Source organism: Malurus melanocephalus, unplaced genomic scaffold (assembly GCF_030028575.1).
Source record: "Malurus melanocephalus ecotype Western Australia unplaced genomic scaffold, MMel_1.1 scaffold_66, whole genome shotgun sequence".
Taxonomy (NCBI): Eukaryota; Metazoa; Chordata; class Aves; order Passeriformes; family Maluridae; genus Malurus; species Malurus melanocephalus.
The window spans coordinates 1,187,389-1,210,338 of record NW_026623298.1 but is presented as its reverse complement, the minus strand read 5'-3'; the positions used below and the strand labels follow the sequence as shown (position 1 = coordinate 1,210,338).

The 22,950-nt window shown below is 39.8% G+C and overlaps 1 protein-coding gene across 4 annotated transcripts in view; it reads left to right on the top strand.

Annotated features, from left to right (window-relative positions):
* KLF12 (KLF transcription factor 12) overlaps window positions 1-22,950 on the top strand; it is a 236,031-nt gene that overhangs the window by 79,521 nt on the left and 133,560 nt on the right. For 3 of the 4 annotated variants that reach the window (XM_057366473.1, XM_057366471.1, XM_057366472.1), the window contains exon 3: window positions 9,500-9,589. In XM_057366473.1, coding sequence (XP_057222456.1) covers window positions 9,500-9,589 — 90 coding nt within the window. Of the gene's footprint in view, window positions 1-9,499; window positions 9,600-22,950 lie in introns of those variants that run through there. The other variant, XM_057366474.1, reaches the window with a different exon arrangement.

Sequence of the window (22,950 nt, the reverse complement as noted above, 5' to 3'; positions counted from 1 at the left end):
CTTAACACTTAATTAGAATTGCTTTTAAAGTGGGCCCTAATTCTACCATAATTTATTGCTTGTGGAATCTAATTTGACAGTTTTGTACATAAGCATTTTGGTCATTCTGTCTTGGTTAAGAAAGTACCTCATGTGAGTAGTCAGGTATTGTATTGGCTTGATCTAGAAAGTGATACAACCGGTCTGTGAGCAAAATTATATTATATAGAATTTTAAAAAATATTTGGTGGATACTTAAAGATTCTTACTCAGGAATTGAGGTGCTTTGTATTTCATTCACTAAGTGAATAGAAGTCAAGAGTTTTCCCTTTTTTTCAACTGTGTTTTCCCTTTTTTAGAGCTTTGTACTACTCACCAGCTTTAATATTAATATTTTCCCAGGAGTTCTCACTGAAGCCTGTGGGGAGCAGGAAACCTCAAACCGGTGATAAATAAAACAGAGATTGGGTTGGGACAGGGTGTTAAACATTTGCGGTTTGGGAGTTTCATCACAGCATACACCCTTTCTTTAAACATGTCAGAATAAGTGGTGAGTTTGCTCCATGGTGAGAAGTGTGTAAAGCAACTGCTGTTCCTCCATGTAAGGTGCTGTGCCAAAGGTGCAGGGAAAGAGTAACGCTTAGTTTCTGGCATATAGTCTGATGTTTTCATTTGAGTGTGCAATTATTCAGTTTTGTTTAATTATTCCTGTGTTATTTTGGCCTGTCCATGAATCAAATGAGTTTTATATGTGCTTTTGCTAACTGACTGTGCGTCTGAGGCTGAGACTRTCAGCTCTTCCTGACAGCTGGAATAGAGCCACTGAAAGAACACTTGGTTTCATCACTTACTGTCTGTGCTATCTGTGACTTTGTACATGAACTGTGACAGATGGTTTCTGGGGCTCTGTGAGAACTGTGTGCTTTGTGGGTGCGTCCTACGATACCTGGCGTTGGAAGGCACAACTGCACGCAGGGTGTCTGCCTCCTCAAGGCTGCTGTGCCTGTCGTGGGCAGCATGACAGGCTGAGCTGGAAATAAGCAACCAACTTCTGGGAACAAGAGGTTCTCTTACGGGTGCCATATACTGCTCTGTTTTTAATAGTAAAAAAACCCAAAAGTTTAAAAAAAAAATGTGTGTAAACAAAGTAAATCTGAAATAAAAAACAAGGCTAAACTGAAATTCCTAAATTTTAGTTGTTACAAAAGCTGGCTTTTCCTTGTTTCCCTTTTGGTTCTGACTATATGTTGGAGCTCCTAGATGAGTGTGAAACAAGGAATTACCCTTACTTATCTGCTCTATAGATGCAGTTATCAGTTACCCAATGTTTCTGTGGCTTAGCTGCTAGAAGGCACTAGGCATATTTCATGTTGGCAATACCATATATTGCTCTCGTTCAGAGGATACCATTTGTAACAAGTCATGTTTTGGCTCAGACAGTCCATTTATCACTATATTTTATTCTAGGGGTGGGAACATGACACCTGGATGAGCRGCAGTTTCGTTGCTGAGCTGAAGTGTTGGGTATGATCTCACGCAGCAGTGGGGCAGACAGTATTGTGTATAGTTTGTTTGTTTTCTTTGAAACACAAGATGGCAAGGACCAGTGTTATTTCTGGAGTAAGTGCTGATGCCCAGGCCTGTGAATCTGCTTACACAGTTGTTTCACTGCTCCCTCTGGAACTGCAGTGTAGAGCTGAAGGAGCTGTCTCTTTGAGGTGATGATGGTCCCTTTGGACTGCATGGGATGATGGTGCCAAGCAGATCCTGTAGACAGCATCTTCTCTTCTTGGCAAAGAACAACAATGTTTGGCCTTCCACATGACATCTCGTCCACGAATTTTGGAYTAAACTATGGCTACTGCTCCATGTTCATTTTATTCTCCAGCGCGCAGGGTCTGTGTTGTATCTGTCTTTATGGAAGCAGACTTTGCACAGTGGCAGGTGGGAGAATTGTGCCAGCCACCTCCCTGTGCTTTCAGCAGCTCATTTTTTGACCAGAGCAGGCACAGTCACAATTCAGAGTAAAATTGCAGTCACTGTGTATCTGCTGGCAAGCTTCTGGGCAATATCATTCAATATTCATTTCCTCAGCAAGTACAAAATAGTCACAATATAGGCATCAGTGAAAGTGACCCTTAAATGATAGCTACAAATTTGATCAATGTAATACTAGAAAAATTCTTTTGTGTTTACCATTGCCATTTTTTTTTGCCATGTGGTGAGATTTGTTTTTAATTTTAAGCTTTATTCTTCAAACTCTTCTTTGAACTCTCCTCCAGTCTAGAGGGTAGTTGACATAGGATAGCAGAACACTACTGTGGAAATTGAGCAGTAATTTTTTAAAACTACTTGTCTTATAATTGTGGTCAAGGAGAAGCAGCATTCTAGGTCAATTACTAGGGGTTTATTTTTGTGAAAAAGTTGTGAGTTTTGGCTTGATGGTAGTCTTCACTACTTGCCTGCACTTCAAAAACCCAAAGGAGAAACTAGCAAGAGTTTTGCTATTATGTGTCATCAAGTGTTCTGAAAAGATGTATTTTAAAATAATTCTAGTGTAAAGGTAAATGTGGTACATGGTTTTAGTACATGCACCCTTTAAGTATGTATCACTCCTAAATGATGGCTTTTTTCAGCTCTTTTTGGGAGAGAGGTTAGGCTTTTTTTGTTATGCAGTACTTTTAAGTGTAAGGTAAAGAAAATCCACAGATAGTTAATGAATGCATTGATACTCACAAAAATAAAATATTCTATGCATGGAAAGGAAGGAAAACATGAAGCCATTAATGCTGGTAAAAGTTAAATACGGGGCTTTGATGTAAGTACTACTAGTTGCAATTATTGTGTCTGAATCCCATGCTATAGGAAGGATCCATAATTCTTTGTACAAGTGCTGAAACTGGTAGAGCAGAGCTGATGTAAAGGGATTTTATGCCATCAAAGCTGACAGGRTTGCCTGCTGAGTTTGAGAAACAGCAGATTGGCCTCTAGTTGCCAATGCACCTGATAATCCTCTGTCACCTGGAAGCTGACCACGTCTCTTCTATTCTCTTTATATTCCCTGAAACTAACTGAAACCCAAACTAATCAAAAATATTTTAGCACCATTTAGCACAAAATTTGAGATCTCTGTTCTCTTCACTGAATATTGTCTTGAGGTCTTTTCCTAGAGACAGATTTGTAAAAATACATTGCAAATTACAATATAGCTACATCCTTAGGGATTTAAATATTTCATAACTTTAGAAGTCYGCTGTTTTCAAAATTAGTATTATTTCCTTCCAAGAGATCTAGGCCCTGGATTAGGAATTGGAGAAGCTTATGTTGCATGTGTACATCTTTGTACTGGTAGCAGTGGGATACAGCTGGGCATGGTCTGGTACGTGTAGCAAGGATCTGAGCTGGGCAGTGTGGACTGAAGGCCAACCCTTGCATGTGCCTCAGGCACTGACAGTGTCAGGTCACAGCTGCTGTTGAGGTCTGGGCTCGACCTGGCAGGCACTATTGTAATAAGAGACCACACTCAGAGGCCTTCCTAGAAAGTTCAGAGCTGTGATTCCTCCCTGTTTGTCTCTGTCTCTTCTCAGCAAAGAAATGTGATTTTGCATTGAAATGAACTTGAATTAACCCTGCCTGKTTTCCTGTGAAAGCAGTAAGAATCTAAGGCTTTGTTTCACTTTTTTTTTTTTTGCATTAATTGTTTTGGCTTTCCTTGAAGCATCAATAAAGGCAAACACCAAACATCAGAAGCGGTAGCTGATTCTAAAGGCAAACTGTAGTTTTCTGGTGAATTTGATTGAAAATTCAGGTTTGGAATAAAATACAGAAGTACCAGAATCTCTGCTTTCATTATGAAYATTTCACACAGCTATAGATATAATTACATATGATGAAGATCTTATGGCAAGACATGGACTGTTACCCCCAGTTCTCTGGCAGAACTCCCAGTTAAGGGATTACCTTCTTGCCACATGAATATAGTTTCTTTAACTGGTATGTTTCATCCTAGAGACAACTGCCTTTAAGTGAAGAACAAATCTCATTGTATGGTATATAAAGGTCTTCAGAAAACTGAGTTAGTGGACAATTTTCCTTGGCCTCCTCTCCATATGGAGATTGTTATATTTGACAAGAGGTGATAATCTTTCATTATTCTATTATCCCTTGAAACTAAGAGGAAAAAAAACTTCACACTTTGGAAAACTTACCTAGTCATATCCTTAAAAGTTTCTGCTTTACCTCAAGTGGGTCACTTCACATTTTTTGCCCTGGTGTGTTATGCTGTCTCTTGCTTTGACTGATGAATAACTTCACTGTAGTAATGTAAGTGAATAATATGAATTTGGGTATACATGCTCAGAAAAATCAAAAAGGTAATCTTATTTATAGGACRCATAACTGACTTAGGCTACTTCTGGTTAGTTCAGTGATGTTTCTAAGATGTCTGTAAAAGAGCAACACTTGCAAATTTATGAACTATCAAGAACATTATTATAACAAAAATTACTCCAAGAATATATAATGATAAATTAAGAAATTATTGCATGTACAGAWAACTTGTGTAAAAAGAACTAGAAGATGAGGCAGGGAAAAATTTATGTCTTAGATTTGGGACAGAAGGACTTGGCTGAAGGTTGTTCATTTTTTTTAGCTGTTCGAATGTACTCTCCTTAAACTTGAAACTTTCTACTGTCTCTTGGATRCTGAATTTGAAATTGAGTTGTGATTCCCACAACTGATACTTCATTTCTCAAAATCAAAGTGTGTGATGTTGGAAGTTAAGTTTGTAAGAAAAGTAAAGGAAGAGTTGGAATGATGTTGGGCCTGGGCAGAAGGGAGATGGGGGTTGAAGTGCTTAGTTTTAATCTTCRTTTCTCACCATCCAACTCTTGGATGGTAATAAAATAATTTTCCCCACATCGTCCATTTTGCCTGTGTTGATACCTCATAAGTGATCATCTTGTCTTTATCTCAACCCCTAAACTTCTCTATATTCTGCTCTTCCCATGTGCAGTTGAGGTGGGGAGGAGTGCGGCAGTGGCTTGAGTGGGCATCTCCGTAGATGGCTAAGGAAGGTCAAGTCCACCAGAGTTTTGAAGACTGAATTGTCAGCTGAACCTTTTAGGTCACCATGGAAAAGGCAGAACCATTGGTGTCTTTGTCTTACCAGTGTGCAACTCTTCCATGAGACTAAACATGTGCCTTTCGTTAGTGACAGCAGTAACGAGCATCATCTGCCTTGCCTCTGTGTATTGATTGTGTTCACGAGTGTAAATGTCAATCCATGCAGGAAATTCTGGGTGCTCAGAAGACTGACCTCACTGCTTTCTTCCTGGAGTTGCCTGGGGTAGGGCCTGTCATGTTTTAGTACTGAGCAGCTAGATGTGAAAATCTTGGAGAGTGGGAGAAACAGCTGTGATGTGGGGTGGGGGTATCTGCTTACTGTCATCTTGTGCTTAGAAGAAATTATAAAGAGGGTTTAGGGGTGTCTATGGTGGTGTCTCAGAACCATGGAGATCAGTTGTGGCATCAGGTCCCCATGGCTGTTAAAAGCTTGCAGTGTGATTCTCAAAATCTAYGGCTTGGCCAATGAAAAACTTGTTACAAGACCTTAGCCCTTCTTGTGGGTGGCAAATGTCATAATAATATAATTCATAATAAAATAAACATGAGGGATGTTGAGGGGTTTTGTATCAGGATGAGGTAATGAGTTTTTGGGTGTTTCTTCTTCTTTTGAAGTAGCTGAAGATAATTTGATTAAAAGTTGCAATGGAAAGTCATCCTCACAAGGAAAATGCCAGTGATGGTTGTAGCAGTGCTGTGTTGAAAACGTAGGCCTTTTAGGAGCGGGGAGAGTCTGGTTATTAAACTGATTGCCACCGCTTCTCAGAAGAGCTTGTAAGCTTATCTGTCCTGTGTAACAACTACATTAATAGCAGTTGCCCATACGGACCTGGGTATGATTTGTGTTTTTAATTATTATTTTAAGGGAATAAATGTCCAAAAGTGATTAGTGGAAGGTTCTGGTGGATGGCACTGAGAAGGAGAGCATTATCTCTTTTCGGATGAGTTGCTCATCCAAGAGAACAGATGTTTTGGTAAGGTCATGYAGTGTTTGGCTTGATTATGGGCGCAGTTTAGGACCTACATCTGCCATGCATTTTACAGAGGTGGGAAGGGAGTCCACTAGGAGGGCTGAGGTGGGAGACCAGAGAAAGAAGGACTGTCACATGAATTAAGATCCATCCACCTGAGCAATTTTGGTGTCTGGAAGTTAGCTACACAGTTGATGAGGAGAATTGAGTGGCCTGAATAATGCATTGACTCAATACATCACATCAGCAGTCTCTGCGGGTGRGTCTCATGGGTGTCATCAGTTAGTGTGGGCACTGGAGCAGACTGGCATCACTCTGGTGTGGATGCTCCATCTGCTTGTCTGACCTTGGAGGCTCCCAGAAGAGCTCAATTCATACCTCCAGCCCCTGCAGGAGTAACTCAAGCTCCTTTGCTTTAGGTGACAGCCCACTGTATGCAAACCTCGACAATTATGTCTGGTTTGCTGCATGGCTTTGAACATACTGTAGTGCAAGCACTGGTTATGGTAGGAGAGCGCTGTTTGGAGGGATCAGCTCTCTGGGGGGCTTTGGGCTGAATGTGTTATCCCCTGATCGCACACAGACTGGATCTACTTGGCAGTGGCCCCCCAGGATATGTCRCACAATGTACTTCAAGTCATAAATGCAGCAGAGATCAAATAGTTTGGAAAGAATTTACTCCTGTGATTATTGCTCCTCTGAATTRTAAATTACCCAGAAAGCTGGAGCCATTTGCTGCCAGAGCATTTGCTCTTCAGACCAACACTCAAAAGGCTGCTTTTAAGAAATAAGAYTTTTAGTGAACAAAAGGGGAAACGAACACTATGAAAATTTAGTTAAATGTAAATGTGTTAAATGGTACATGAACTAGTCAGGTTTTCATGATTTATCAGTTTTAAACTTCAAAGGCTCTGGTTAGCTTGCATTTTTAAAACTAATGAGTTTATCACAGCCAGTGGGGAAAAATGGTTCAAGTATATCAGCTGTAAATTGGTACAAAGCACTAAAAGGGACATTAGCCTCTAATCAGATTCTAACAGTTCATTAAACCTGCCTTTMCTCCGTGGCGCTTTGTCTTCCCCCCTCTTTCTGCCTGTGCCTCCAGTGTAAGCCAGGCTGTGTAAGTCCCTTTGCTCAGGAGGGTAAAACTTCCTCAGGGACACCATGCAGTAGCAGCTCATCCTTCTTTGTCTATGAGCTAAACAGCCTCAGGGATGTTTGATGATGGTGTATTCCTGATCYTGCTGTAAAATTCAGCTGTGCTGCCTATAAATCAAGAAAGCTGAGGGACCTCTCAACTTGTAAAATAGGCACTGGGGGAGCCAGGAATGCCATGCTGGCTCCTGCACTGTCTTCACCCCGAACCACATCCAAACTGATGGGGCTCAGTGACACCTGAGATCTGTTGCTAATAAATAAACAGTGCACTGCCCTTGCTGGAAAGAAGGATGTAAAGCCAGGCACAATTTCATCCAGCTTCTTTGTGGCATCAGAGAYCCTTACTGCTTTTTTTCCCACCTCATGCCTCAAACACTGAATAAAGATCAAGGTGCACAAGATAATTTGCTCATCAAACATAGGAAGAACTTGTTTTTCTTCCCTTTCTTATTGTGTCAAGCTTAAAAAGTACAGTAGATGCACAGCAGGGGCATAGCATGGACTGGGACATCTCAATAGCTTGACTGGTTTTCATTCTCACATGTTTGAGTGCASAGGCATCCTGCTGAAAATAACTTGTTTGATCTGAAATTTTATAACTAAGCATTTAGAACTTTCTATGGATGATGTAAATCTACTTTTAAAGGAAAGAAATAGAGATTGCACTTGCTTACCTGCTTCATCATCCAGTTTCTGGATGTCATGTAGTAAGTAACCACAGCTCTGTGTGCTAAAACACAGGGTCCAAAGTGAGAGTGACAGGGATTTTAAGTAGGTCATTTGCTCTGCTTGTGGCACCATGYTGGAGCATGAGCATATCAGTTTCCCTGCTTTTCAGCATGTTTTTTAATTTATAATAAAGTATACAAAAAGAAACAGTTTCTGCAGTATTGATATCGCAGAAAGTTGAGGTCTTGGGATGAGGTGTGTCATTCAGAATAAAAAAAAAAAATGTTTAAAGTAATTTAAGTTTTTAAAATGTGTTTTGGAAGCTCGGTTAGGACAGAATTCCACTGTTAGGAATTTTCCTTAAAATTCTACTGAAGTAGCCATGATAAGAAAAAGGGCTGTGAATGCATTCCTTATGAATGATGGCCCCACTCAGTGCTGAACAGATCTGCTGCTTGTGAAACACAGGGAAAATGTTTTTTTTTCCATTTTGATGCAGTTACTGAGGGCCACAAGGTACCAGAGCAGAGACRAGTTTCCAGTCTAGAGCCTGGCCTTCCAGGCAGGGCTGCAGATTAATAACTGACTCTGAATTAGTCACAAGTGATATGTGCTCCAGTTACGTTACTTGAAAAACAGCTGTGATGTCTCTGCATTTCTGTACCACTGACCAAGATGTCTGGATTTCTAAGGTCACATTCTAGCGTGAAGAATATAATGGTTTTTATTCTACCTGTGTTGTCCAAACTAAATGGCAGCMAAAGATCCTTGCTTCCAAACACCAGCCTTGAGCCCTGGCTGGAGTAGAAAATTGATTTAGGTTGAGGTACTGTTTGAATTGAAGGCACAAGAGATTGTTTTGTATGTCTTCATAAACTGCTTCAGCAACAGCAGGATGAGAGTTTCACAGAGGGAATGTTGATTTAAGGAAGCACCATTCTGCAAATCCTTCTTCAGGTTGAAGCTCTTGGTATATATAGCCTATAACTGCATGGACAATGCTTATTTTTAACTTGCTTTTTTATCTCTCTTGTTTTAGAGGTGTGGGGAGATTTTCATTGACAAATGCTGATAACTTTATAAGGCAGTGATAAGAAATTTGAGGAGTTGTAGATGTGTGCTAATTTATAATGCRTGTGTGTACAGGCCTTCACTTTAACTTCTCTCCATACAAGTCTGTTCTTTCTCTACCAAAAGTACAAATGTTTTGGCGGAAATCAGCTATACCTAAATATACTGCTAAAACTTTCCAACTTTTTGACACCACTGYTCTCCTTTTGAGTTCTAAAGCCACGAATTCATATACATGTAACCTGTGTGAWTWATTTCAAATTACAAAATAGTARTTGGAGATGATTTTCCCTCRTTGCTTACAAAGTCTTAGTTCTCTYTTAAGGATAACTGAAAGTATAATTTACTGTTTTAACAGAAGTAGTAATTTGGCAGCTACTCCTCAAAATTACTATTCTATCCTACTCGTTAACTTAATTTCTGCTAAAAGAAGCTTACTTCTACAGTGTCATAGAACTTACACCAGTGAGTTGAAACAAGTGCTTTTTTCATAGTTTTTTGATTAACCTTTTCCCGTTTTGCCTTAGGACATCAGCGCCTTGGAGAACAGAATGTTAATGCTTGATGGGATGCCGGCAGTCAGAGTCAAAACAGAGCTGCTGGAATCCGAGCAAGGGGTAAGCAGAGGTTTGTGTGACYTCACTCTGGTGACCCTTCCCCAGATTCTCTGTGGTTAGCTGTCCCTCCCATTTTCTTTTCTATGTTTTTTGTTTATTTGCACTGTTCTGGAGCGTATTTTCTAGGGAGTTGTATTGGTTACCATCTAGTCTGTTCTTCTGGGAGCACAGAACAAGACTCTGCAGAAGACTTACTGAAATAATCTGGGATAGCTGAAATGCTGTTGGTGTCATTTTTGCAGCCATTGAAAAAGGTGCTGTTTTAATAAAAATAAGAGAAAAGGAATATGTCTGGGATGTCTATACACACATACCTACATGCATATATATATTTGCTATTCTGCCTTCTGGGGATATTTGCCTTATTATGATTGTTTCATCTGTGCTGTGTTTGTCCTACTCTGGTTTCTGTTTSTGGTAACCTGCTTTCTCCCTGGTGAAATATACTTGTTTATCATTAAGATAAGAGGTCTAGAAGCCTCAGATGGTTTAAGCTGGTGTCACATCACCAGCTGAATACAGGACAGATCATGAAAAGGCTTTTGAATTTTTTTGCAGAACTTGGCATTGGAGTGATAGTTTTTAGGAACATGGGAGGGTATTTTCTTGTACATATGGTATCAGTGATTGCAGATTACAGCAAGGGCATCTGTATTAAATGGGTTTTCGTTATCATGAAAGTTTGTTTCCTTGTGTACATCTTAAGTTATCCCAAAGGATCCAAGCCACCTTGCTAATCTGAAGACAGATGCCTTCAACAAGCAGCCTAATAGAGGTAGCAATGCTCTTGCCTTTTGCCTCATTCTGTTACTTGCCTTTTTTCCTTTCTGCTATTTTCTCAGTTACTAATTTGAGAATTTGAATGATACAGAAGAGAGGGAATTAACTTTCAGGATGACTTAATTTGAAACACTTGCAAGGAAATACCAGTTATTCAGAGTGTGTTTGAAGCTTTAAGTTTGAGAGGGAAAAAAAGGTTGACATTTAATCGAGTTCTTGCTCACCCTTGCCTTCTTGAGAGCGAGTACCCTGAGATATTACTCCAATACAAGGCAGTTTGTGGGAGCGTAAAAGTTGAACTATTGCATGAGCCACAATGATGAAAGGACAGACACGTTTTTAATACCTTCTGGATGCTTTGSATTATATCTTTGTATGTAATAGAAATGTTTCTCTATCGTGTTCAGAAGACAAAAGTTCCATTGGTATTTGCTTTTTTTCAGTTTAAAATAAATTCTGTGCTTGATACATACACGTATCCTTTATGAAGAAAGCCTCCTTTAGCAAAGTGTGATTTGATTCTGGAAGACCTATTTAGTGTCTTAGGAACTGGAAGGAAATGAATGCTCTATATATTTTTTTAATTTCCTTAGCATTTTTTAATAAAATTTTATGGACTTCTGTATAAGCAGAAAATGATGTAATTTTTTCCCCAGTGACTGAGCCATTGGACAAAGAGGTCGTTTGATTTGGAATTTTATGCACTTTAGTACTAATTAAGTAGTGTCTGGTCAAGAGTCTCTGGCACCTTTATGATTCTTCATTAGGGAACAATCAATAAATACAAAATGAATTCTCCAGTTCACTAACACAGGAGCTGGCCRTTAGGATGGCAATTTTCCAGCAAACAGCTTAAACTCTAAAGAGAGCTGGTTGAAGCAGATGTTTGGCATGTACTTTGGAGACTGCTTTGAATATGTAGATGTTGGTGTACAAAACAGGGACAAGTGTTTGAAGGATGTGATTATCAAAATCAGCACATGGAGCTGTTTGGGAAGATGAATATTGTAACTGGGAAGCATGGAGTAGGAACTGAAGTGATCCAAATAGTAGGGATTTGAATTGGTGTCTGTCTGTGTTACAGCACCCAGAGTTGCTGGAGTTGCACCTCCATCACAGTCATAGGTGTGTACTGGGAGATGTGACTTCTACTTGGAAATTTGGGAACTAAGATGGTATTTTGAGTCTTCTGGGCGTAGTGGCCAAAGCTTCATCAGGACACTGAACCCCAGACAAACTCTTCCAAAACCTGGAGGAAGACRTTTGGGTTTTTTCTGTTCCTGCTTGGTATCAGCTGTTGGCTTTAGGTTTACTTCAAGGACAAAAGTGAAACGTGGCTCAAGGGTCATGAAAAAAGGGKTTTATCTGTGATTGGAGAATCATGAAGGTGGTGTCAGTTTTGGGGGAGTGAAAGCAACAGGGTCTGGGGGACCAGTGGCTCTCGGCCAGGATGGCGAGCACTGATCTGTCTATCAGACCAGAGAACACCGGGTTGTCATTGCTTTGCCCATGAGGCTTTAGAGTGCTATTGTCTTAGAAGGGCTACAGGACTRCTTTGAGTTGTCTCCTGCTTAAGTCTGAGCCCATATTTCAAATAAACATGTTTGTGATTTTGAAGAATTTTTTAAAGCATATTTGCCTGTTCCTGTAGGAATATTGAATATTGTAGTCCTTTTCTGCAGGACACATSAATATGTTATCCAGAAAAGGTGTTTTCTCTGTAGTTGTGCCTTGGTTAACTCTTCCTTGTGATTTGTGGCCTCCAAGGTGGGCTTCACAGAYAGGACCTTGGTGATGGAATTTGGCTATTGTTTGGACATTCATGAATGCAGGACTGTGTTGCACACCCAGCTGGTCCTCCTCTTGACCTATTTACGCAGGAAGTAGAAAATACCAGCTTAGCATTCTTGGTAAAGTGAACAATGATCATTGTAATAACTTGACAATTGGAAGTAAAAAAACTCAGAAAGAAGGAACATTCCCTTTCCCTTTCATACCTTCACCACCAAAATGGAAGTACAATTGGAAAAAACAAAGTTTTTACAGAAACAACACCAACTTTTAATCTTAAATTACTTTTTCACTTACTTTTTGTGGCATATGGCTGTGGTGAAATAGGCACCATCTACCATGTACATTTCATTAATGAGAAATTAATCTTCCCTGTACTGCTCTTGGTTGGGCAACTTGGTCTTCACCAGGTATTGTGTCTTGGCTATATGTGGTGGTAGTAGAAGTCACCCATGGTGTAGATGAGAACCAGRACAGAGCAGATACCAGCATTTCCTGCTGTGTCTGGACACCAAACCAGGCAATCAATCCATCATTGTCCCTTGTTGATTCTTGTTTTCTTTCTGGAGACTTCAGTCTTTTGCAAAAGAGGTGAAGTATAATGTAAGGTTCTTCTCTACCATTTGTAGATAAGCTCCAAGATCTTTCTGTGTTAATTGTTTTGTTTTGTTTCGTGATTCCTCTGTGTCTTTCACGGTGTTTGGRTGCTCTGTCTAAATCTGGGCTGATAACTGCTGAAAAGTTTTTAAGAAGTATTCTTAAAGAGTAGTAGTGTCTCAGTCCTTACACAGCACAGGTGTTACTTATGTGGAGCAGGTGAAGGTGAATTTAACATGTGATACAACAGAAGGAATAGGCAAAGAAAGTGTAGTAAGCTGAGAATTTAGGGTAGCTCTGGGAGAATGAAACTGTGTGACCTATCCCCAGCTGCAAAGCAGCAAAGTCTCTAGCTGAGTCTGAAAGGAAATTGGAGCTGACATTTCAGCTTTACCCCATGCACCAGATCYTTGGAGCCTGTGATTGGAGAAGAGGTGAGCAGGACACTGGAACTTCGATGCAGTGAAGATAAACCTTTACCAACCCAGATTTAAAAGACACTGAGTTCAAATTAGAYCATTGTAGGAGAATGGGATTATGGGATTTAGGCAGTCCATAAGGAAGACATGTCTTATGAGCTAGAGAATACTAGGCAGATTTGGAAGAAAGAAGTATTTACAAAGGAARTTAATTTTCTCTTTGCTTTGGAAAAAGTTTAAACAGTTTTGCATTGTTTTATTGTTGCCAATTTAAAGTAGTTTAATGATTTTTAGAAGGCCATCAGAGTTAGCAAGAACACATGCTTATTTTTCCAGTGAATTACTGTCCTTAATTTTGCACAGGAGATTTAATGCAGTCTATTGTTTGAGGCTTCAGGAAGACACAGTGCTGCTGTAATGACTTCATCACAAATGAAAAAAAGACATTACATGAAAGATATCGCATTGCCCTTTAACAAGKCTTCATTATTATCTCCCCTACTGTGGAACAGGAGCTAGCATTGCTAATAAATTGGGAGAATTACTTCAGAAATGTGAATTTGCTTATCATTTAATATCCTCCAGTGACCTACAGCTTTAGATCTTTTGGGCTGCAGTAAAATCTTCGTCTGTCAGTTACCAGTTTCAAAAAGGATGTGAAGAAGGTGGTCCCTCCCCATGAGGCTGAAGGTGGGGTACTTCAGCAGTAGAAAAATCTTCATTCTTTGTCTGTGCCAAAAACTATCCTGGAAGTAACATTTCTCATTGTAAAAATATGTGGAAGGTGGATTAATTTATTGGTAATAGGGACTGGTTGGAGAATTTATTATCTGGTGGCTACTATTAAGAATTTAGGATGGATGGTGTTGATTGACTTCAATGTGAAGTTTGAAAGTCCTGCTGGCCATTGCRGAATATGGCCCAGTTTCTGAAAWTTGGTAAATACGTCCAGCGTAGATMTGTTAAGTTGCACTTTCTCAAGTATTTGCTGAGTTGGGCTGTAAGCTTTTGTTAAAAGGAGATATAAATGTGGGACTTATGTCCCTTAATCAATCTTGAAATGCACAGAATGATGAACCACTAATTTTCATCAGTCTTTTTGTTTGTAGAGCTGCAGTCTCATCTGTTCCATTGCCTGCATTTTGTCCTCTCAAATCATTACTGGAAGATTATATATCGTACTCTGAATTCTCCACCTAATTCTTCTTGATCTGTCTCCGTTCCAGTCCCTTATCATGACTATGAAAAGAAATTATTAAAATGAAAAGACCCTTTAACAAGCCAGTATTGTTCTGTGTCTTTCATAGCCAGCCAAATTACCTTGTTGTCTCATATCTGAAGAATGCCATCCATCCTTTTGTTGTTATATACATAAACRTGTTTTACCTCAGCCTGGGTAATAGTGACATAAATCTTTTATTTTTAAAGATTTCCAAAAATACTATTCATGTTCASTTGAGAATAGTCTCAGTAACAAAGCTTGCTCCATGACTGTATGGGGAACTGTTTTGCGGTGATTCATTCAGCTTGGGTACATTCTTTGTATTAGTAGAAAGAAGAGCGCTTCTGGTATTTGCTATTGTCATTTGTGAATTTCTGCTTCATTCAATTACTTACTTTTTTCTGAATTACTTAAYGTTTAGCATGACTGATTTGGGGAAACAAGTTGCACATGGACAGCGCGAATGTATTTTCCGTTGGGTTACTTCATCTTGGAATAGGCATCACTAAAGGAGTGTTARTGAAGTGTTAGAATCATAGTTGTACAAATCATTAGTTGCTTTATAGTGCCATACATAATAGGATATTCTTCAGAAAGAGGTCTGGATSTGACTCCAGACCCAGTAAGGACCTAACCTACAAGGCATGATGCAAAGTCGTGTGAGATGTACCTAAGGAGATACAGCTGTTATTTCCTGAGCACTGCTGAAGGTTGTGCTTGCAGCCCAGAAGGRTGCAAGACACATCTCAGAAGGGTTATGCCTGTTGGATTAATTAAGACATATGAAGCATCACAAGCTGATGAGTACTGTGGGTGCAGTTTCATGTTGAGTGATAGCTTGCATGAAGAAAAAAGGTAGCCAACTGCTGTATCTTTGCTGTCATGTGGGCCTCTTGATCAATCCATTGCCAGTGACTCAATGACATTGGAGAGGATAGGGTTGACTGTTCACTGATACAAGAAAAAACTAACACAAAAGGAGAAAGGGAATGACTGTATGACATCCTGCTGGTYATACTTGCATGTGAAGTCATGGGTGTCCTCTATCATATGGGGACAGGAAGGGTGGGAAAAAGATCGTGGGTACTACTTTTGTTAGAGCTGGTGATCATTATTTGAAACTAAATCCTGAAACATCTTTACTACTTCTGAGACCCAAAGTCCCCCCTTCAGGCATCTCGCTGCACTGCTGTATTGCCAAATGCTGAGTTTTTTCAGTGTTTCATGTTCCTTACTCCTTTTGAAGTCAGCTCATGTGTAGAGTAAAGGGTTTTTATGGATGTAGGTGTGGTTTTCCTTACTTGTTTGTTTGTTTCCTCTCTCAGACCCAAAAATGAATAGAAAAGTAATAGATTTAAGACTTGAAGACTTTCCTTTAATGATAGGAAATGATAGCATAACCAGCTCAGTCAGCACACTTGCCAGGCAGTCTCTTTGCCAAGTTAACCAAGACTGCAGACTGAAAATGCATGTGGGGTTGTAAGATGTATAGTATTGTCTGAAAGTTACACTAAGTGAAGTATCCCAAATCCTATGAGACTTAATTTACTGACCACTGTCTGCTATTGCTTTTCTTTCCTAGAGCACAGCAAGGAATGTGCTCCTTATTGTTTCTGTTATTGTTTGTTGTATGCATGGTGGGAGCAGGGGAATTTTCACATAATTGTGAAAACTTAATTGTGTGAGGTACTCTACCAATAAAGGGTGGTCCCAGGCTATCTAGGTTTAATTAATCAGAAATTTAAATAGTCTTTTRATGGTCATCTTCAGATATTAGTAACTGTGCTTATCAGGAATTCAGCAGCAAGTGTAAAGGAATGAGGCAGAGGAAGATCTCTGCTCCAAACAGCTTGTGTTTAGCTAACAGTGCCATGCCCAAAAGACATTTCCTATGTCTATAGTAATAGAAGGGCAGTGAGATGATTTAACTTGCAAGAAATTTAGATTTTTTGAAGAACTATTTGGTAGAGAAAAAGGATAATACTTTATCTGCCAAGACTGAACRAAGTTTCAAAGAGAATGTAGGATGTTACCCAGAAACTAAAATAACTTAATATTGTTACAGTTCCTATGAAAATTACTGTTACGGAATATATCATATGTTAAATACATGAATTAGTAAGTTTTATATAATTACATGGACTGAAAAAAAATATGTTGGCTTTGGGAGAAGGAAATTTGATGTTTTGATTGTAACAAAAATGGAACTTGGTTGCTGAAGTTCATTGTGAGATTATAGTTTGGTTGCCTGCTATCCCCAGTCAACTATTCTGTGTGCTCACCTTCATGCCAGTGTGCTTTTTTGACAATGTATGATCTCTCAGCTTGCTGTGCTACCAGGTCTTATAGTGGGAATCTCCTGGAAAATTTATTCAGAAATCTGAGAGAAACTGGGCATAAAGATAAACAAGCATGATATATGCAAGCTGTGAATCTGTCAGTTACTGTGCATTCCTAAATCTACATTTTGTGTTGAAAATTGATTTTTTTTCCAAGATGTGAAAGGTGAATGTTTCCATTACTACACTAAAGAACAGTTGAAAATGGTTTAAAAAAAATTGCAAGCAAAATTTCAACCATCCAAATATCTGTAATTAATGTAACTCCCCCTGATTACCCCAGCTGCAAAGACTCTTGTGTGTGCTCTATTTCATTCTCTTTGGGGAATCCAATATTCACAGTTCATCTGTTATTTTGATTTGAGTTTGCAGGCCTAATTGACAAACCAGTGAAGTACAGATTTTTTGTCTTATGCATCCTGCCAGAGAGGTGTTAATGCTATATTCATGTAACTTCAGAGGATGCCATGTATCAGCTGATATAAAGCTCTGTATTCTAAAATCCTGTTGCACCTCTGCCTCAAAACTCATCTCAGGTCTGTGTTCTTTTGTGTCACAGTGCAGTGGAATTCTGAAATGCACTAACGAGCATTTTAGACTTCATAAGCAAAATAATTGGCATATGAAAAGCAGTTACTATTCTTGTCTGGCAACTCACCTGATTGGACATCTGAAGTTTAATTCAGGTTGCAGTGGCAATGAAATTCAATAGGTTGCATGTGRATGTAGCCCCAAATTATGGAAGGTGAGTTAGGTAATCCTGCTTTCCTTAAAAGAAAGCTATCTTGAATTACCTCACATTTATCTACGCTTAGAATTACAATATGCATGGCTTGTGCAGGCCTGCTGATGCATGGTAGCTTCTCTGTGGTCCAGAGYTCTTGATTAAAAATGTTTTCCATTGAAATGTCTCCATTAAATAATTGTCAATTGCAAAATCTTTAAGTTACTTAACTAGGAGAAAAGTTAGTCACTATGTTCATGTTCTATTCACAGGTGGAATTTTTTTAATGCTTATTAGAGTAGCCAGTTCATTATGACAGTCTTTATTTTGCTCACCAGGGCACACTGGTATGTTCAAAGTAGAAATGAAATGGAAGTGACTGGGCTCTTGTCCTTTCCCTTTGTTTTGATTTGGGTAAAGTGTAATCTTCTCTCTTCCCGGTTCTCAGTTTGGTAATTGCTATACTTTATTTCTTTGAGAGGTACTGTGTAACTGTGCATTGTTACTGTATTTTTATTATATGGTGACTAGCGTAAGAAAAACATAAGCATAAGCCAATACAACTCAATAATTTACAGTATCATGAACACTTCAGCAGCATGAGACAAATACCATTATGATAGTACCAAAATTATTTTAATCCTTGCTTTTTGTTATGAGCAAGGATAACTTCTACTTTTATCTTGTTCACTGATGTTCTGTTAGCTTTTCTTTTCAGYTGGAGGTTGTCTTATAAATAGTCTTTTTAATGTATATTTTACTCTTGYTCTATGTCCTGCTGGGCAAGTACTAAAAGAGCTGTATATATTTTTTAGCATCAGAGGCTTTTTTTYCCTTATTTCTCCCTGTGGAGATGAGTATTTACATAAATTATTCTAAAGTTTCTGTTTTCTTTATTTTTTTTTAAATTGTTTTTTAAATCACCTGTCTTCACAATCTCCTCACTCTCCTCCACTCCCCACCCCCACTTTGTTTCACACTGTGAGGATGAGTATTTAATAAACTATTAGTTAGGGGCATCTGCTTTCAGACATTCTTCTACAGATGTTGTTACTACTTGGTTGTATCACTTAATCATACCAAAAAACCATAGGAACTGCAGGCAGAGGAAGCCAGCAGCAACCAAAGGTGTTGTTTATGCTCCCCTGCTGGCACAGATCACTGCTTGTGCTTCCCAGTGCCCAAGGATGGAGCCCAAGCAGACAAGAATGGTAAGACCCAGCTCACCTGGGTGGGCAAAGAACAAGGAAGACGAGGAGAGGTGCTGGGGGTGCAGTGGAGGGAGGAGAGGTGATCTTTGCATGTGAGGCTTGTTCAYGGAAAGGATCATGTCAGATCAGCCCCCCTCCAAATGCCTTCATTCCCCTTGTTCCTGGAGGAGACACCAGCCATGCAGATGTCACGTGCATCCTTCCTCCTTTGGCTGTGTTGATGTTTCTAGCTTGTTTCCTGCTTTTATAATACACACTGGAGATTGATACTGATACTGAGACACTGACTTTGGCTTTGATCTTCCTCTGTGATGCTGTGTGTGGAGATTATGTCATTGCAGTGAGTGAGTTACTGGAAATTCTGTAGTGGTCACGTCACTTTGTCCTTGGAAGACAGCAGCATCACCCTCTCCTGTCTGCATTATGGATATGCTTGGTTATGTTTTTAATATGGTAGAAGCCCCTCCATGACATTTTCTGCTTTCTTTGATAGCTTTTTGCCAGTTTGTAGCACCTTTCACACATGGTAGAGGAAGGTGCTGCAAGGATATCAGCAAGCAGTCCCCTCTTTCAGCCAYCAACCCATATTTTCCTTGTTTGTCCTTGTATTGCTGATGTAGTGGTAGAAGTCCTTGTTGCCTTTAATATTCCCTGCMGTTCTGATCTCTGGCTGGTCTTTGGCTTTCCCAACACCACCCTTRTGTTTCTGTGTGATATCTGTGTGTTCATCCTTTGGTCGCTCCTGCTGCTATAGTGCCTTGTTGYACTGGAGCTCCTTTATGTGTTTCGTGTCTCCCAAACTGCTCTCTTGATGTTTCTTGCGTTTCTGAGTGGTTACATGCACTAGTTAGTGTTGCACTTTGATCTCCTTAAAGCAGCAAGTTCTCCTGTGCTGTTTGACCCTTTTAGAAGTACCTCCCATGAGATCCCACTTAGTTCCCTGACAACTTCTACTTTCCTATAGTTGAGAGKATAGATTGATCTGGACTAGGTGTTTGTTAGTGCCATTCTTTCTTCGCTCTCTTTAGGTTCTCAAAATGCATGGCTTAGAGGTCATTATACCCAAACTTGCACTGAATACCACAGCTCCACTTGTTCTTACCACGCCAACAGTGCTCATTTTGTTTTTCTCCATATGGGACCTTATGAAAACACTGGAGTGGCCACAGTAAACCTGATGAAAGGTTCTTTTAACCTATACAATGGCAGCTGTTATCTGTACCTCCAGAAAGCACAAGCAAAAAGCAAGCATACAGCACAGCAAATGTCCTGGTACACCTGCCTGTACCTGTCAGGGTACAGCTGGGGATCAGGTGAGCAGAAGGTGGTGTTTATTATTGCAAGTTTTCACTGCTCTTTGAGCTCCACAGAGATTCTCCTACTAACCAGAGGCTTYGGTGTAGGTTTTGACTTGTAAAACCATAAACTGTCTTGCTTCCAATGTAGTGGTATATATGGTGGTGGCAATAAGAACATCTCGTGTGACAAACTCTTGATTTATTTTCCCATTACTCATGGTAGAGCAGTGTTGTGAATTTTTAGGAAGTCCATATGATGAGGTGTCTAGGGACAGCAGAAACKATGGTATTGAGAGCAAAAGACTGCTTTTTCTTACTTAAGCTACTGGGTATTGTGGAACATGCTGTGTGATGACTTCATAGTACTATAAACTTTATGTTTAATAGAGTACTTAGGGCTTTTTATACTAATACGTTGTTCTGTAGTTGAGTTAAAAGCAKATAAAGTACTAATGTTATTCACAGCTTCCAACAACAAAAAAATCGTCCCCTATGGAAGTAGTAGTGGTCTACTACTACTTCCATGGTTTTAGGGCAGAACAGCAGTTTGGGAAGGTCCTGTCTACTCTTAACTCCGCTAAGGTTGTGCCAAAGCAGGGATGTGCTCTGAGCCAGGGAAAAATAGAAAAAAAACCACAAAATACCTTAGAAAAGTTTTCACTCTCTAAATTCAGGTCATTTTGCAGATACAGGTTAAAGTGTAGGTATAAACTGATTAAAGCATTAGATCTGCGRCATCCACAATTCTGTGTGAACTGCAGGTCAAAACGTGCTGCGCAAACATGGTACAGAAAACATTATTGATTTTCATGATAGAAAACTTGTAAAATACCATAGAGAAATAGGAATAGAAGCCAAAACATTCTTGTTGACTTTTGAATAGTATTCATTTTACAGAATAAGCTAAAAAAAAATCCAAAGTGAAAAGTGTCTTGGGGTGATTTAATGATGATACTGTATTCCTGWTCGTCTGCTTTATGCCAGAAATTGGTCCTGGGGAGGGGCGGGAGCCAAGGGAACTCTGGWGTGGACTTTATTCACCCGCTTACTTCCAGCATCTGGGATGGGTGTTTACATTGTTGCGTAGGCTAGCCTGGTTTTTGTTAGGTTAGGCAAGAAGTGTTTCCCAGGACTGTAGTAGCAATTTTTCTGCAGTTTCTGTTGTTTTTTGTTGGACRGTTCRGTTTGGTTTTTGGTCYGAATGAGACCCTTGGTGGGCGCCGGTCGGCGCGGATTGGTGGGGAAGCCTCAGGGACACCCCATCTCAGCCCAGACCTTGGGAGAAGGTGAACAGATGAARTAAMGGGCTCTAAATCCACCAGGTCCATCTGCAGTGAGGAGGAGACCAACACTGGAGGTTCACCAGGCTCYCATCTGTTTTTTACCCCTCTGAACTCCTCCATGGACTTTCCTCCYCTCCCTGAGACAAAGCCATCTGCCTTTTTGTTCCTTCCCACTATGTCCTGGGTAGTTTTTCCCTTTCTCGGGCATTTTTGGTTTGTTTGTTCTGCTGTGTGTCGGTGAGTGTGYGTGTGTGGGGAGATTCTGAAGGTTCAGTATCTAACAGTTATCCATTTTTTTCCCTGTGCCCTGCGAGCACACTATTTGTTAAATAAACAGCCTTTTTTAATTAGTTAAAAATTAATTTTGTTTAGGTGAGAAGGGATTGCAGAAATACTTTCCTGCAGAGGAAACATTCGCTCCAGAGCTTTTTCTCCTAAAATTGTCTCTAAACCGGGACAAAAAGTCTGGTCTTGGAAAACAGTTTATAGTCTGGCTTATTGAATCTTGAGTTTCTTTCCTTTGTTGCTGTACATGTTAGGTTTCATGAATGGATTTAGACTGAATGACTTGAAATCTGCTTGATTTTTTTTTTTTTTCCCCTGAATAACCATTCATGGTGTTAATGGGCTRAAGAGTCAGTTTAAGACAACTGTTAACATAAAATAAGTGTGTAAGTTGTTAGTATTGAACACCCAAATATTAATTTATTTTTAGGTTACAATTCCATAAATGTTTCTCATCTAGACAATTTCTGTGGTGTGTTCAGAAGTTGTTSCTTACATTGTGTGTGTTCCTGAGCTGCAGATCCACTGTATTATGTCATTGCCAGAGAACAGGATGACTGTGCACACCCATGGGTGCCAGTGCAATTTAAATAAAAGCCCATGTGAAGGAGTGTGRTATAGGCAGTAGTGGCATGCAAGGGTGAAGAGGGAGCAGTGATGCTCTCAGTCCTCAGGAACTGAAAGTAGGTAGAGGGATAGAAATTCATGGTGGGAATACGTTGCCATGCCAACCAAGTAATTTCTCTAACAGGAGGAAACTGGTAATGARTAACTGCTGAGTGGGAACTTTAAGAGAAAAACATGCTCCGTGCAAAACCAAAAGGTGACATTTTTGATAATTGACCTTCACCATCCCCCCCGTGAAATTCTGCACTGGCAATCTGTCTGTCAGAGATTCCTGCTGTCCTGTACCAGACCCTGCTGTGCCCATCTGCTAATCTGGGAAGTGCCTGCCCATGGTGTGTTGRTGGGTACCAGTCCTGAGCCCACACYRCAGGCAGAYCTGAGCCCTYTGTGGATCGTTTCTCAAGCAGCTGTGAAAGCCAGATGTGGATTCACAGGTCTGGCTCCCTTAGTAGCTGTTTTGGGTGTGCCATTAAATCACTGCCTAGCATATTTACTTTTTGTCTTCCCTGTCTYTTCTAACACAGTGTGGAAACTCTGGGGAGATCTGGCATCTTTAAAAAGTACTTCRTTTTAACCCCTGATAAGCCATGTGTTCTGAAACTAGAGCATGTGTTGTTCATGTTTGGTCTGTAGGTCTTTAAAGCCTTCTGATTTTATAAAAGAAGAAACAAAGAGAGACTGAAACTTTATCTAAAATGTTGATTTTTCTTTTTATTTGTCTTGCCTCATGCATTGCAGGAGGAATTAGTAGTGCAAGGCATTTGCATTGCTTTACTTCCAGTTCC